At 39.1% G+C, this 12658-nt stretch overlaps 1 protein-coding gene across 1 annotated transcript in view; it reads right to left on the minus strand.

Moving 5' to 3' along the window:
• The window catches only part of LOC139718663 (leucine-rich repeat serine/threonine-protein kinase 2-like), a 156405-nt gene that overhangs the window by 12898 nt on the left and 130849 nt on the right, over window positions 1-12658 (minus strand). Inside the window, exons 54-68 of the mRNA XM_071630121.1 lie at window positions 12523-12632; window positions 11313-11386; window positions 10119-10182; window positions 9644-9712; window positions 8803-8970; window positions 7828-7926; window positions 7145-7273; window positions 6308-6415; window positions 5347-5451; window positions 4533-4634; window positions 3800-3916; window positions 3259-3437; window positions 2413-2491; window positions 1603-1790; window positions 411-545 (exon numbers count right to left, since the gene is read on the minus strand). Of these exons, the coding sequence (XP_071486222.1) occupies window positions 411-545; window positions 1603-1790; window positions 2413-2491; window positions 3259-3437; window positions 3800-3916; window positions 4533-4634; window positions 5347-5451; window positions 6308-6415; window positions 7145-7273; window positions 7828-7926; window positions 8803-8970; window positions 9644-9712; window positions 10119-10182; window positions 11313-11386; window positions 12523-12632 (1726 nt within the window). The remainder of the gene's footprint in view (window positions 1-410; window positions 546-1602; window positions 1791-2412; window positions 2492-3258; window positions 3438-3799; window positions 3917-4532; window positions 4635-5346; window positions 5452-6307; window positions 6416-7144; window positions 7274-7827; window positions 7927-8802; window positions 8971-9643; window positions 9713-10118; window positions 10183-11312; window positions 11387-12522; window positions 12633-12658) is intronic.

Consider the following 12658-nt stretch of genomic DNA (forward strand, 5'->3'; position numbering starts at 1 on the left):
ATTCAAACAGCATTCTTTGCAAAACTACTACTCTCCTTCTACATAACACAGATAACATTTCCATAAAAACTGCATACCTCTTTGTTAATGTTTTTTTTTGACGCCTTATAATCTTTCATCTCGTCCAATCAGAAGGCTTACAGCCATCACTTTCTAACAATATGGGTTCCAACACTGTTGCTGTGTTAAACTTTATCATTGGTACCAATGGTCTTTCTGTCGAGAAAAGGTTTGGGGTGGTATGGGGGTGTGGGCTGCTGAGATGATAATGGATCAAACTTAATGTGGCACTGCTGTTTAATTATAAACAGATAAGATACCAAGATGAGTGCTTGGGAATGCTCCCCGAAAAACAAAACAAGGACCAAAACAAAACAAAGAGCAAAAAAAAAAAAAAAAAATGAACTCACGAAAGTAGATGTTTCATATCAATGGTGGAGCGCAGCTTCTGTTTGCCTGTGTCCCACACCTCAATCTCACTGCTGTTGCGGCGACACAGCCAAAGGAACTTGTCCATGGCGACGCTTTTCACCAAACCAAGCCTCCTGTCGGTGATTCCATTTTACAGCATTATAAGAAATATAATGATTGGAAAGAAATTCAATCTAACCTGGACTTTCACGGGTATGAAGTCCATCTCTATTAAAGGGGATGGCTAGTAACTGATCAGTGGGAATCAGTGGGAATGCTGGAGGATGATTGTTCCAATCCTTGTGGGATTCATTTAAGAGTACATTACATATCTATTGTTGTGTGGAAATTATTTGCTTCAGAATGGTCTCATATTCAAGCAATGTGCAGTTTAATGTTTCCAGGGTAGCGTGCCTGGTCAGTGACGGGGCATTAATCTGCACATTACTTGAGTATGAGACCGTTCTGAAGCAAATAGTTTTCACACAACAGTAGATATATAATGTACTCTTATATGAATCCCACAAGGATTGGAACAATCATCCTCCAGCATTCCCACTGATTCCCACTGATCAGTTACTAGCCATCCCCTTTAAAGTTTATGATTAACATTATCATTGTAGCAACTATGAGATTATTAACACCAACAATTCACCAAATTGTTAATGCTAGTACATGTATATTCATTGCATTTAACTGTACATACAGGTAATTTATCATATTTTCTCAAGCAATGGTCACTCAAGTGGACACATTATGATCCACATGAGAATTAAAAAGAGACTGGACACACCAATCTCACTCACTGTCCATCTATCAATTCCTTTGACCATTATAGGCAACTCTGTCCAATGAGAGGGCATTCTTTTTGCATTCTTTTTGTTTAATGTTTTCACCCTATACAAATCATACAATTCTGTTAGAGATGACAGACAAAAGATTCTCACAATAAGCATGAAAAGATAAGAGCAATAATAGTAGGAGTGTAGTAATAATAATGATAGTAACGTCAATGATAATGACACCAAAAACAGCAAAATTTATAATGATGATGATGATATTATGAACTGCAACATAGTGACTGTGCAATGCGGCAACTCTCCTGCCAACTTGTGTTGGTAATGCCATATCAAGGGTTCACATGTCACTGTCAGTTACAAATTTGACTTTCTTTTTTTTTTGCTCGTTTACCGTGGGTCCTTGGTTGTCTCGGGTCGGCTGTGCTCCAGCTGGGTGTCTTTCTTGAGCTGTTTGAGGGTCAGGGACACGACCTTGTCCCCCACACCGACCCACAGCCGGCTGTTGGTCAGGTACGAGCACTTGACCGGTTCGTGGGGTGTCCCGACATTAATGATCTGCTCCGGCCGGCAGTCCTTGTCCTAGCACACAAACAAACGGCAAGAATTTGACAAAAGAGGAAAAATATGATGACATTACGCCAATTATAACCTACTCTATCTCTCTGCTTTGTACTCTTTCGTGAATCTGAATTTTCTTTCTCATTGGTGCATTTGAGCATGTAATATGCATGTTGGCAAATCAATAACATAATATGCAACTTTTTTTTTTCATACGTGTAATTTCTAGATGTTGACACACCAAATTCCTAGAACTGTATATACACAAGGTACATTTGTACATGGAAATTAAATGTTTCATCTGCATGTCCTTCAATAACATGGATTTTTATTAACAAAAGCAAATAATCACTCATGACATTCGTAAATGCAGAGACTTCTTGAATATTTTTAGTGCTACACCAATGGAAAATAACAAGGATCTCTGTTACTTCACATTGTCAAAAACAAAAGTAGCAGTTTCCAAGACAACAGCTGGGCACAAGCCAAAACATAGCGAACTACTATATCAAACTGGTTGGTCGTTGCTCAGAAATGATAATGTTGCATGTCATGCATGACTATAACAGACAAAGGGTCTGTAACGAGTCATTTATTGATGGTTTCTGGAATTTCTTCCAGCAGATCACTCGGTGACACTTACCGTTCTGAGTTTCTTGGCAGGAAAGACGGCAATCGTCCCATTTGCCAGTCCAGCAAACACCTTACCCTCATCCCTCCTCCTGCAGATGAAGACAAAACACAAAGAATGTGTGAGGATGTGTTGATGAGTTCCTAACCCTTCTTGTGTCAGGAACTTTGGACAATGTGTACAAGCCTATAAAATTTTCTGGGCCAACCAGCACTCAAAGCACATAAAGGGTTAAGGATCATCAAAAATCTCCGCCAATCAGAAAGCCCATGGTTTAAACCCTGATGCGGCACTGGCATCTTTGATAAAACCCTACATCCAAAATATCCTTCTAGACCAGGGTGTCACACAGTAGAGATCTAAATGTAACTGGTGTGGGAGAGAGCATGTGTGAACTGGATAAAAGTAGCCGAGCTTGAGTGGTAGCTAGTTTGATAGAAGAGTGAGTGCAGTGCAGGTTTCATCTTGATTTCAGTGATGCATGGGGATAGCATGGTATGCTGAAGTGTTTACAGCACTATGACATTGTCATGATATCCAACACCTTACTCATTGCACTCAGCAATGTACTCACATGGCTTGCCATAATAAGCAAAGCTTGGTTTCTAGAACTTTACACATTACACTCATAGTTGCCCCTTGGCTGGCATGATAGGCAAAGCATGTTTTCTCCAATCTTACACATTTTATTGATCGATATCCCAGGCTCATCATCACATGTACATGCACAGCATGACATGCTACAATGTATATAAAACACAGAAAAAAAATGTATTGTCATCAAGCTAATGAAAAAAAAAAAACCCACGGCAGTCTACTTTTAAACACTTAACACATTACACTGATCACTGATCTTACTTGGCTTGCCATGAAAGGCAGAGCACGGCGTCTGCTAGCTGTGGTACGGAGTGCCTGACCTGGTACGGGCAGGATGTCACGTCAATCACGCACAGCTCGCACGATTGGGTGCCCACTATCATGGTGTTGGGTCCCACGGCAACCATGCAGAGGGCCCGCCCCTTCTGAATCACCATGCCCTGGGAGAGAGAGACAGAGACGGATGGAAGAGGAAATAATGGTGTCGGCACTTTCCCATTGGTGTAGATTTCTTGATAGCAGTCTTTCATTCCGTGTTAAGTAGACTGAGGAAAGAGTTATACACTACAAATGTCTTCTGTTGCTTAGAAAGAGTTTAAAACTTTATTAACTCGCAGCAGCTATTGCATATGTAAAGGTTTGAATGGGGTCGTTGTCCTTGTGTGACAAAAGCTTATTCTACATAATCAGAATTTTCTTTGTATAGGTCTTCAATATGTACACACATGTATGCATCATACAATTAGAAATGTAGAGTGATTACTGCATCGGTGAGAGAGACTGTGCTCCTATCTTCACCTACCTGCACAGCAGCATCCTGCTCAATGCCATTGAGGAGAAACCAGGAAAACATGGTGGAATTCTTCTCACCTCCAGCCAGCCAGATCTCTGTTCTCTCCTCGTCATCCTTCTGACAGTACTGAGGGCCCAGATCACAAAGAGAGACAAAAAATATTAATAACATCACAGGTAAAAAACAGTAATGATTTACTGCGCAAACAATGAAGACAAATCTTGACGCTTCGAAGCATCAGCTCACGTATAAACTTTCAAACAAAATTCTGTTGTAATATTTATTTTCACTAACCTATGAAAGTTTTCTGTATGTTTCCTAGCTGTCTCTTATCTATGGAGCCAAGTCTCGGGCAGATTCTTTTTCACATGACACATTTCATTTGACATATCTATATGTGCTGAACACAGTGTTCCACACTTACATTGTTGTCAACATACATATGCAACTACATAATCTCCCCTAATACAATCAGATACATCTGAATAAAGGCTCATTAATATTGTTTTATCGATAACCAACTCTTGAAATCACTTGATTTTTAGCAGCGAGCAAAGAAGCACAATCCACAACAATTTCAGTAAATGATCAGGCACAAAAGTGCACTGCCGATAACGGAAAGTTGTGAAGTAACAATCATCATCATCATCATCATCATCATGACAATGATGATGATGATGATGATGATAATAATCATGGGATCTATAGCATATAGAGAGTAAACAATGATATGATGACCCACCCTGACTGCCTGGCACTCAACATTGATGCCGTTGAGGAGTGGAAAGACGTGTTTGAGACATAACATCTCGGCTGAACTCAGTCTCTCAAAGGCCTCCTGAGACTGCAGGGGATATGGGGGGGGGGGGGGTTAAAAAACAAAGATAACAGCCTTCATATGTGATCATTCAAATCCATTGTCACTCAAAAAATACATAGGTCAAGTCCAATATATTGAACTGAATCATTGCAAAACAACTGTTAAGATTTAAGTATTTCTTCTGAAGCTGTACCATAGGATGCTGAATAACTTATTTTAATTCTCAGAAATAACAAATGTTTTTGTCTTATCAGAGAAAGAGAAGTTTTTTTGTTTTTTTTCCCAGAAATACAGAGACTTTATTCACACAGCACACATTTCAAGTCCCATATATGAGAAACGTAAAACTGAATTATAACAAATGATTTTATTTTCTTTGAAGCTGTGAACCACAGGATGCTACAAATGTGAACGATTTGTTCTTGTTATCATAAATACATTGTATCTTATATCTTTTTTTTTCAGAGAAAGTGAAGTTTCGTTTCAGAACTATAAAGACTTGATGTTAACGCATTTCAATTCCAGAATTGCACACAAATATGACATTATAATAAATATACTTTGTATGTTACAGTGTACATCCTTTCTAGTGCAATATCTCTGCATGTAATGTATATAATATGTTGTCGTAACAGTTTCTAAATACTACTAGCACAGCATTAAGTTCACAACATCAGCATGTTTCTTGTAACAGTTTTGTGTGCAGCTAAGATTTTCCAAAGGTCATAGGACTCACCGTTGGCCTGCTCTCTGGGACATGCTCGGTGCAGTGGTCGATGAGTTCTTGGAGGTCGGGCCATGGGGGAACTCCCTTCCCACAGATAGGAGGTAGGTGTTGGCCCTGTACAGCACAGACAAACCAATCAGCAGAGCTTTCATTCATCATTTCAATCTAACAGTCATTTCACAGCTAAATTCTACACACATTTCTTAAAGTTCTGATAAAATATGCAAATGAAGCCTTCACCATAGATGGCCCAGGCTTTAAAAAAGGTGGTTTTCTCAAAAGCTACATGTAGGATAGGCAGGAGTCTCAGCAAAACAAATAGGAAAGGGCAACTCTCACTACTAGGCCATGTGATGAGGGAAAATACAAAGATCTTGAGAGCCAAAATATTGACTGGACACAAAGAAGGAAAGACGGACGTAATGTAGACAGTGAGAGATATTTCTCAGACAGACAGTGGCACGGAGCAAGTCTAACGCCCTCATCAACAGCACTCAACAACAAACAAACGAGGTTTGGAAAACCACAATCACCTGAATTTTGACAGAACAAGTTGCAATGCATGCAAAGCCCTATTAAATCAAATAAAATTAAATTCAAATTTCATCTCCAGCATTACAAATTCTTTAGAATACAGCAATTACAACAAATTAGTATATGCAAAATATATATGAACATATATTTGAAAGTGAAAGAGAAAAATGAGGACGTGCATAACCTGTATGAAGCTAATTGTTCAAAATCATTGTGTTCTTCATTCAATTAAGTACAGGCCACCAAGGGTTGCATCAGCTCACTAGTGTACTGGACAAGAGAGGCCCATGCAAAAGACAAGTTTGTAGAGATGTCGGCAACTCAATTAATTGGATGTAAGAGAGAAAAAAAATGTATACTCAAGCACACAAATAATCTAGGAAACAAAAGCATACACAGGACAAAACAAAACAGGACAAAATAGGATAAGTCTCACCTTGATGACTGCTTCATCGATCTCTGTCCTAAACTCCAGCTCCTCAAATGGCTTGTGTCCTTCCATGACCAACTCATAGAGAAGAATACCAAAGGAATAGATGTCCACCTGGCAGGGAACGAAATGCAAGGATCAAGACTTGTGGGTTGTTTTCACAGAAAACTTCTTTTAAGGCAATACCAAAATCAGGTGTGAATGCTTTGCAGGGCAACAATACCATTTTTCTGCCACTTTTCACTTCAAAACAAAATGTAGAACAAACAGTAGACATCAAGTAGACATGGGAAATAACAGATGAACCCCCCCCCCCCACCCCCAAAAAGTCATAATACAACAGATTTGCACAAATTAGATAACAGAGTTGAAAAAAGACAAAGGACAGTAGAGATACTGTAAAAGTGGAAATTTTCTCGGTGTTGAAATTATCACGCATTTCACATGACCAAAAACTAGCACGAAAATAGCACGCGAACGTTTTTGCTTGTTGCATGTTCCAGTAGTTGATGTCTTGATTCCGCAGAATTAAAAACACGCCAAACTCTCCTTGCCTGGCCGAGCGTAAAAAATTAGTCGCGCAAAAATATCCACTTTTACAATATTGGATTGCACAAACAGAAAAGATACAGCTTGTAAAGGAACACATAAAAAAAAAAAGATGTGTGAAAAAAGTTGAGGATCAAAGAAACCAATGAGCGGAATAAGCACGAGGATGTTTTCATGTATACACATCTGAAAAGTTACAGACACTTTAATATTTTATACTAAAGTCAATCAGTGAATTTGAAAAACATTAAATATTGTTGTGCAAACTAATATTGCTCTTAAAAGTTTGCTGACCTCTGTGTTATAATTGCTGTTGCCACGGATGACCTCTGGTGCCCTGTAACCAGGTGTACCCTCAGATGACTTCAGGCCATAGGGAGTGGCAAACCTGGAGATGCCGTAGTCTGAGATCTTGGCGTTTTGCTGCAAAAAAAGTGAAAAATGAAAGAAAACTATTAAATGGAGATATTACTAAAGATATCTTCTTGATGATACAGTTGGAGAATAAGCAGTCGTCTGTTTAAATAAACAGCAGCATATGTACAAGCATTTCGTATCTCATGGCAGGCATACAGGTGTATGTGGTTCATTGATTGCTTTACTCTAGTTCGTGTCATATCTGATCATGATGCTTGTCTAGAAGATGATACAAATTTAGGCATTAAATCCAGAAGACACACAGAAAAAGTAAGATTTGCACATTTAATGCAACAGAGAACATACAACGTATTATGAAATCCTCACAAACAGGTTCTGTACAATTTTTCTGTTATTTCTAAACTATGTTTTTTATCATTATTACAATTATTAGCACTATTCAAATGTTTTTGTTGTTTTGTAGAGGGTTTGAGCTTTTATGTGCATCCAGTCAAATACTTAATTTAAAGAACATCCCCATTGCTAATTTTGGAAACCGAGGCTCATGTAACAGCCAAGGATTCTAAAGCAGAGTTTCTACAGTACCAAGATTCTCTTACCAGCATTCCAAGAGCTAGAGAGAAGATGAGGACATTGTCAGGCTTCAGGTCTCGGTACACTATCCTGTTCTTGTGCAAAAATGCTAGTCCCTCTGCCACCTGTTTAAATGCAAACAAATATAAGAATACAAAATTAAAATGCCACAAGTTTCTAAGTAAGAGCGATCTATTTCACACCAAGGGTCTTCTTTCATTAAATATGTCATGGTGATGATTCTTGATGGAATGGTGACTTTATATGGTGACAACCAATCATGCAGGAGGATTCTTGCCACTGAAGAAAGAGTGGCTATCAAAGCAACTTTTCCTAGAAGCAACGAGTGGCTTACTTGACTCGAGTGTATGAAGCAGAACAAAATACAACCTAGCCATGTTGACAAGTAACACTTCAACTCTGCAATCACCGGACACTGGGAGTCATGGTTGCAGAGTTATTGCTTTCTGTGATATAAACGCAATAACTGTTATTACTGTGACATGATTTTTTCCCCATCAAATATAACCAAAATGGTTCGAAAAGAGGAGAATACAACCCCCAATATCTTCGATCTAATGTGAATTTTTGTTTTCCCCAAATCACCATCGTTGTTATTGGCATTGGTATCAGCATCATCACTATCAAATTATATTCTTCTTCTTCATTAATCATCAATGTCGATATCACTGTTACCATTATCTTCTTTATCACCATCATCACTACCACCACCACCACCACCACCACCAACACCATCAACACAGTCATCATCATCACCACACCCATCATCATCATCACCATCATCACTGTCACCATTACCGTCACCATCATTATCATCATCATCACTATCATCACTACCATCATCATAATCATCATCATCATCCTCATCACTGTATCTCCTAACACCAAAATTATCATGGCAATGGCCACAATGACTATCATCCATCAGTATTCAAGCTACAGAAACTGTATCACCATGACACCAATCCACTCAACCTCACCTGCATGGCAATGCGGTGCTGAAGGCTGCGGTTCTTGATACGCCCGTTGCTGAGGAGGGTGTTGAGGGAGCCAAGAGGGGCCAGCTCCATCACCAGGATGCGGGGGTTAATGCCCACTCCCTCCATGGAGACCAGACTTGGATGTTGGAGATGTCTCAGGACTGTCACCTGGTGAAGTTGAAGAGGACAAGAAAATCACCAGGTTTTCATCAAGGGTTTAAGATATGGTGAAGTTAAACATCACACCTTCCTATGTAAGTAATCTATCTTCATTTTGATTTAAACTGAAATGTTTGATACAGAAGTCAAAACTCCATCTAAATATAAAGAAGCAGACCTCTTGTTTATCTTTTCTTTTTTCCCATTATGCTCACATACATTGTAGGTCGTGGTGTGCTCAGAGTATGTGAAGATTGACAGCGGTATCAAATTATTGCAACTTTCTCACTGGTGATATCAGCACTACACACTTGATGAGTCGATGTGAGGAAAAGAAAAGAATGAAACTTCACTCATCTTAGTGGTTGAAAAATTCAGTCATCAGTTCTATGAAGAAATTTACAGTTTAAGTTGATGGTGATTTGATACCAGATTGAGCAGTTTTGTTCTATTCTGCCACCAAGATGATAGAGAAGAGGAAACTGCTTTCCTTCACCTTGAAATTCACTAATGCTGTTTACTAATTAACCCTTTCTGTACCAGGGACTTTGAACATTGTGTACAATGCTATGTGGTTATGAGTGCCAACTGGCACTCCAAGCACACAATCAGTTATCTGAAAAATATCTACAATCCTCTCGAGAGAAGACGATTAATGAACCAAAGCTGAATTTGTACAAACCTCCTGGCGGAGAAGTCTATGAGGATGGCTGTCTCCTCCGGCATGACTGAAGACCTTAACAGCAACAGCCTGGTCCAGTGAGAAGAGGGCAGGGTGGAGTGGGGAAGGAAGGAAGGAAACAGAATATGAGACTTTCATGATAATCAGCTGGATGTGAACACTGCTGTGCCTTAAGCTATGGCCACGAAATAAATGGCAACCTTGACTCGCAGACGTTAATTCCAGTGAAAGTTACTCAAATGACAGAATTACTGTATTGTTGAACAATGTCTTTAAGAAGAAAAATCAATCATGCATATTACCGTAGACCGCAGGCCATCTGCTCCATAGAATATGAAGCCATACAATCTAATGTTGCCACAAATCCCCAAAATTACATTATAGTCCATTGCTACTAACTGTAGATATATAATAACCAAAGAATAAAAACTTGGTGGGATTAATCTCAATATTGAAGTGAAGTTTTGATTGCTACCTTGTCACGGTATGTTGCTCTGTACACAGATCCAAAGCTTCCCTCTCCGAGAACCATTTCCTGTCTGTAGAACAAAGAAGACATACAATGTACATGTATCATCTCCTTAACCCACTGAAGACTAGTTCCAAGTATACTAGGGCAGGTGTCTGTGGGAAATGCGTGTTACAGCAAAATCAGCTTGTCCTCAATGGGTTAATAATAAGCATAATCAATGTATACTACATGTATATAATCAAAGCCTAGTGATGTTTGTGTCTGGACTTATATTCCATGGCCACTAGAAAAGCGCCTCAATGCTTATGAGCAGGCTGCCATGAGACTAATGGTTTCCAAGTCCCCACTGATAGACTACCAGATAATGAGGATAAAGTGTCTTGCCTCGGGGCACGACTGCTGATGAACGGCGGACTTGAACCAGGGACGTCACAATTGAGAATCTGTGGGCTCACCCACAGAGCCACTTGACAACGGCTGCTCACAGTGCTTTATAATTTTGTTTGTTTCTTCAACAGGTACACCTGTAAGTACATTGTGTATACTGTAAAAGTGGAAATTTTTGCAGTGTGAAAATTTTCGCCCATTTCAGCAACCAGAAGCTAATGTGAAAATAAAGGCACGTAAATATTTTTGCATGTCATATGTTTCAGCGAATAGTACCGATGTGTTGGCTCAGTGAGTAGAGCGGCTGCCCTCACAATCGGGAGGTCGTGGGTTCAAACCCAGGCCGCGTCATACCAAAAGACGTTAAAAGATGGGAGTTGCTGCTACCTTGTTTGCCGTTCAACAGTTGAAAAGGTTAGAGCAACGTCGATCTGGCGCTGCTCAGTGGCTGCCGGGCCCACGATCAATTGGGCAAAATGAATTACCATTCTTGGACAATAAAATTTGGAGTTTATATCCAAAACAATTATTATCATTATTATTATTATAATGTCCTGATTCTGCAGATTTAAAAACACACAAAATTCATCCTACCCGGCCGAGCGTAAAAAATTAATCACGAGAAAATATCTACTTTTACAGATAACTGCAATAAAAGCCTAAGTCTCTTTACTGAGGATAACATACATTTGTATTGTGAAGTACCTGATTGCTGGGTCCATGGATATTTGTAATATAAAGTTCAGATGATTCAGATGTGAATGGAAATTACACGATTTCATGAGTTAAGCTAAAAGCACATTTTAATACCTTTGGCGGAAATTCAGCTTCACTGGGTCGATCAAGAACTTGTCCTCCAGATCCGCTAGCATCACATCAGGAGCCTGTTGTATACGTGTTCAAAAATTTGATTTGATTCAATACTTCTGATTCATACTTGCTTGTCAAATTTAGCATGTAGCCATGTAACCATGTAACACAATTTGCATGCTTGTGTGTGTAAAGTATACTGTAAAAGCTTTTATTTTCACAAGGGTTTAATTTTCGTGAATTTCGTGAACCACGGTTGGATCTCATTTTTAACAACGCGAAAATGTCTCAATGCACTTGGGTGATAGTACATTTACATTCGCGCTGGTGTCAATCTGTAAAAACAACACCTCGTGAAAATGTCTATGACCTCTTTATTCGCAAAAATATCTGTATGCAAAAATAACAACGTATATTGTATGTGTGTGCTTGTGTGTACTCACATAGTTTCATTTACAGAAAACTAGAGTACAATTGCTTTTATTCCATCATGCTCATGGGGTACAAAATAAAACAGGAGAAAACAATACAGTTCCCCACAAATCACTGTGTGTGTTTGTGTGTGTTCACATTTTATGGGAAATCACAGAGACTACCGGTACTGTATACACCAAATATTTAACAAGTCTAAATTTTTGCAAATCAGGACTTCCTGACAATTTGGCGAGTGGTTAAATTCGCGATTGTGGAGTATAGTACTGATTACACAAATATATGCGTGCATCTCATGTTCTTGTTAGGATGAGTTAATAATTTTGCGTGTTTTGAAATTTGCGAATAGCACCCAACTCGTGAAATGTCGCGAAATATTCGGCATATACAGTAAGTATATGCAGACTGCAAAGGAAGGCTTAAGGATATATATTTGAGTTCCATGCATCTTTAACAGAAGACCGCAGAGGAGAAGGGACAAAAATTGTGTTGCATTGAGATCAAGACCAAACATGAAGGAAGTGTAGAAAAACAAATTCACTCCGAGAGGGATACTGTAAAACATGATATATTCGCGGCACGAAATTTTCGCGAATTGGAGCCGACTGCCTTTTTCGTGGCAAGAAATTTTTGCGAATTGCCTCTTGCGTTCAATGCATATAGCATACATAAGAAATTTCGTGTGCATTTTAATTTCGCGAATCTTGGCGCTCGTGAAATTTGCGAAATTACAATGCACACGAACATTTCTCGTTTTACAATATGATGAGAAACTCACCAGGATGTGGATAGGGACTTTCTTGGAAGGGTGGTTGGGGCAGGTGGCAGTGTCACTCACTTCCGACTGCTTCATCAGATCGTCAATGGAATGGCGATATGGTGGATCGACTACGAAATATACCATATTTTGTGAT

The sequence above is a fragment of the Diadema antillarum genome, unplaced genomic scaffold, assembly GCF_040938485.1.
Source record: "Diadema antillarum isolate AM-2024a unplaced genomic scaffold, OU_Dant_1.0 scf00000098, whole genome shotgun sequence".
Lineage (NCBI taxonomy): Eukaryota > Metazoa > Echinodermata > Echinoidea > Diadematoida > Diadematidae > Diadema > Diadema antillarum.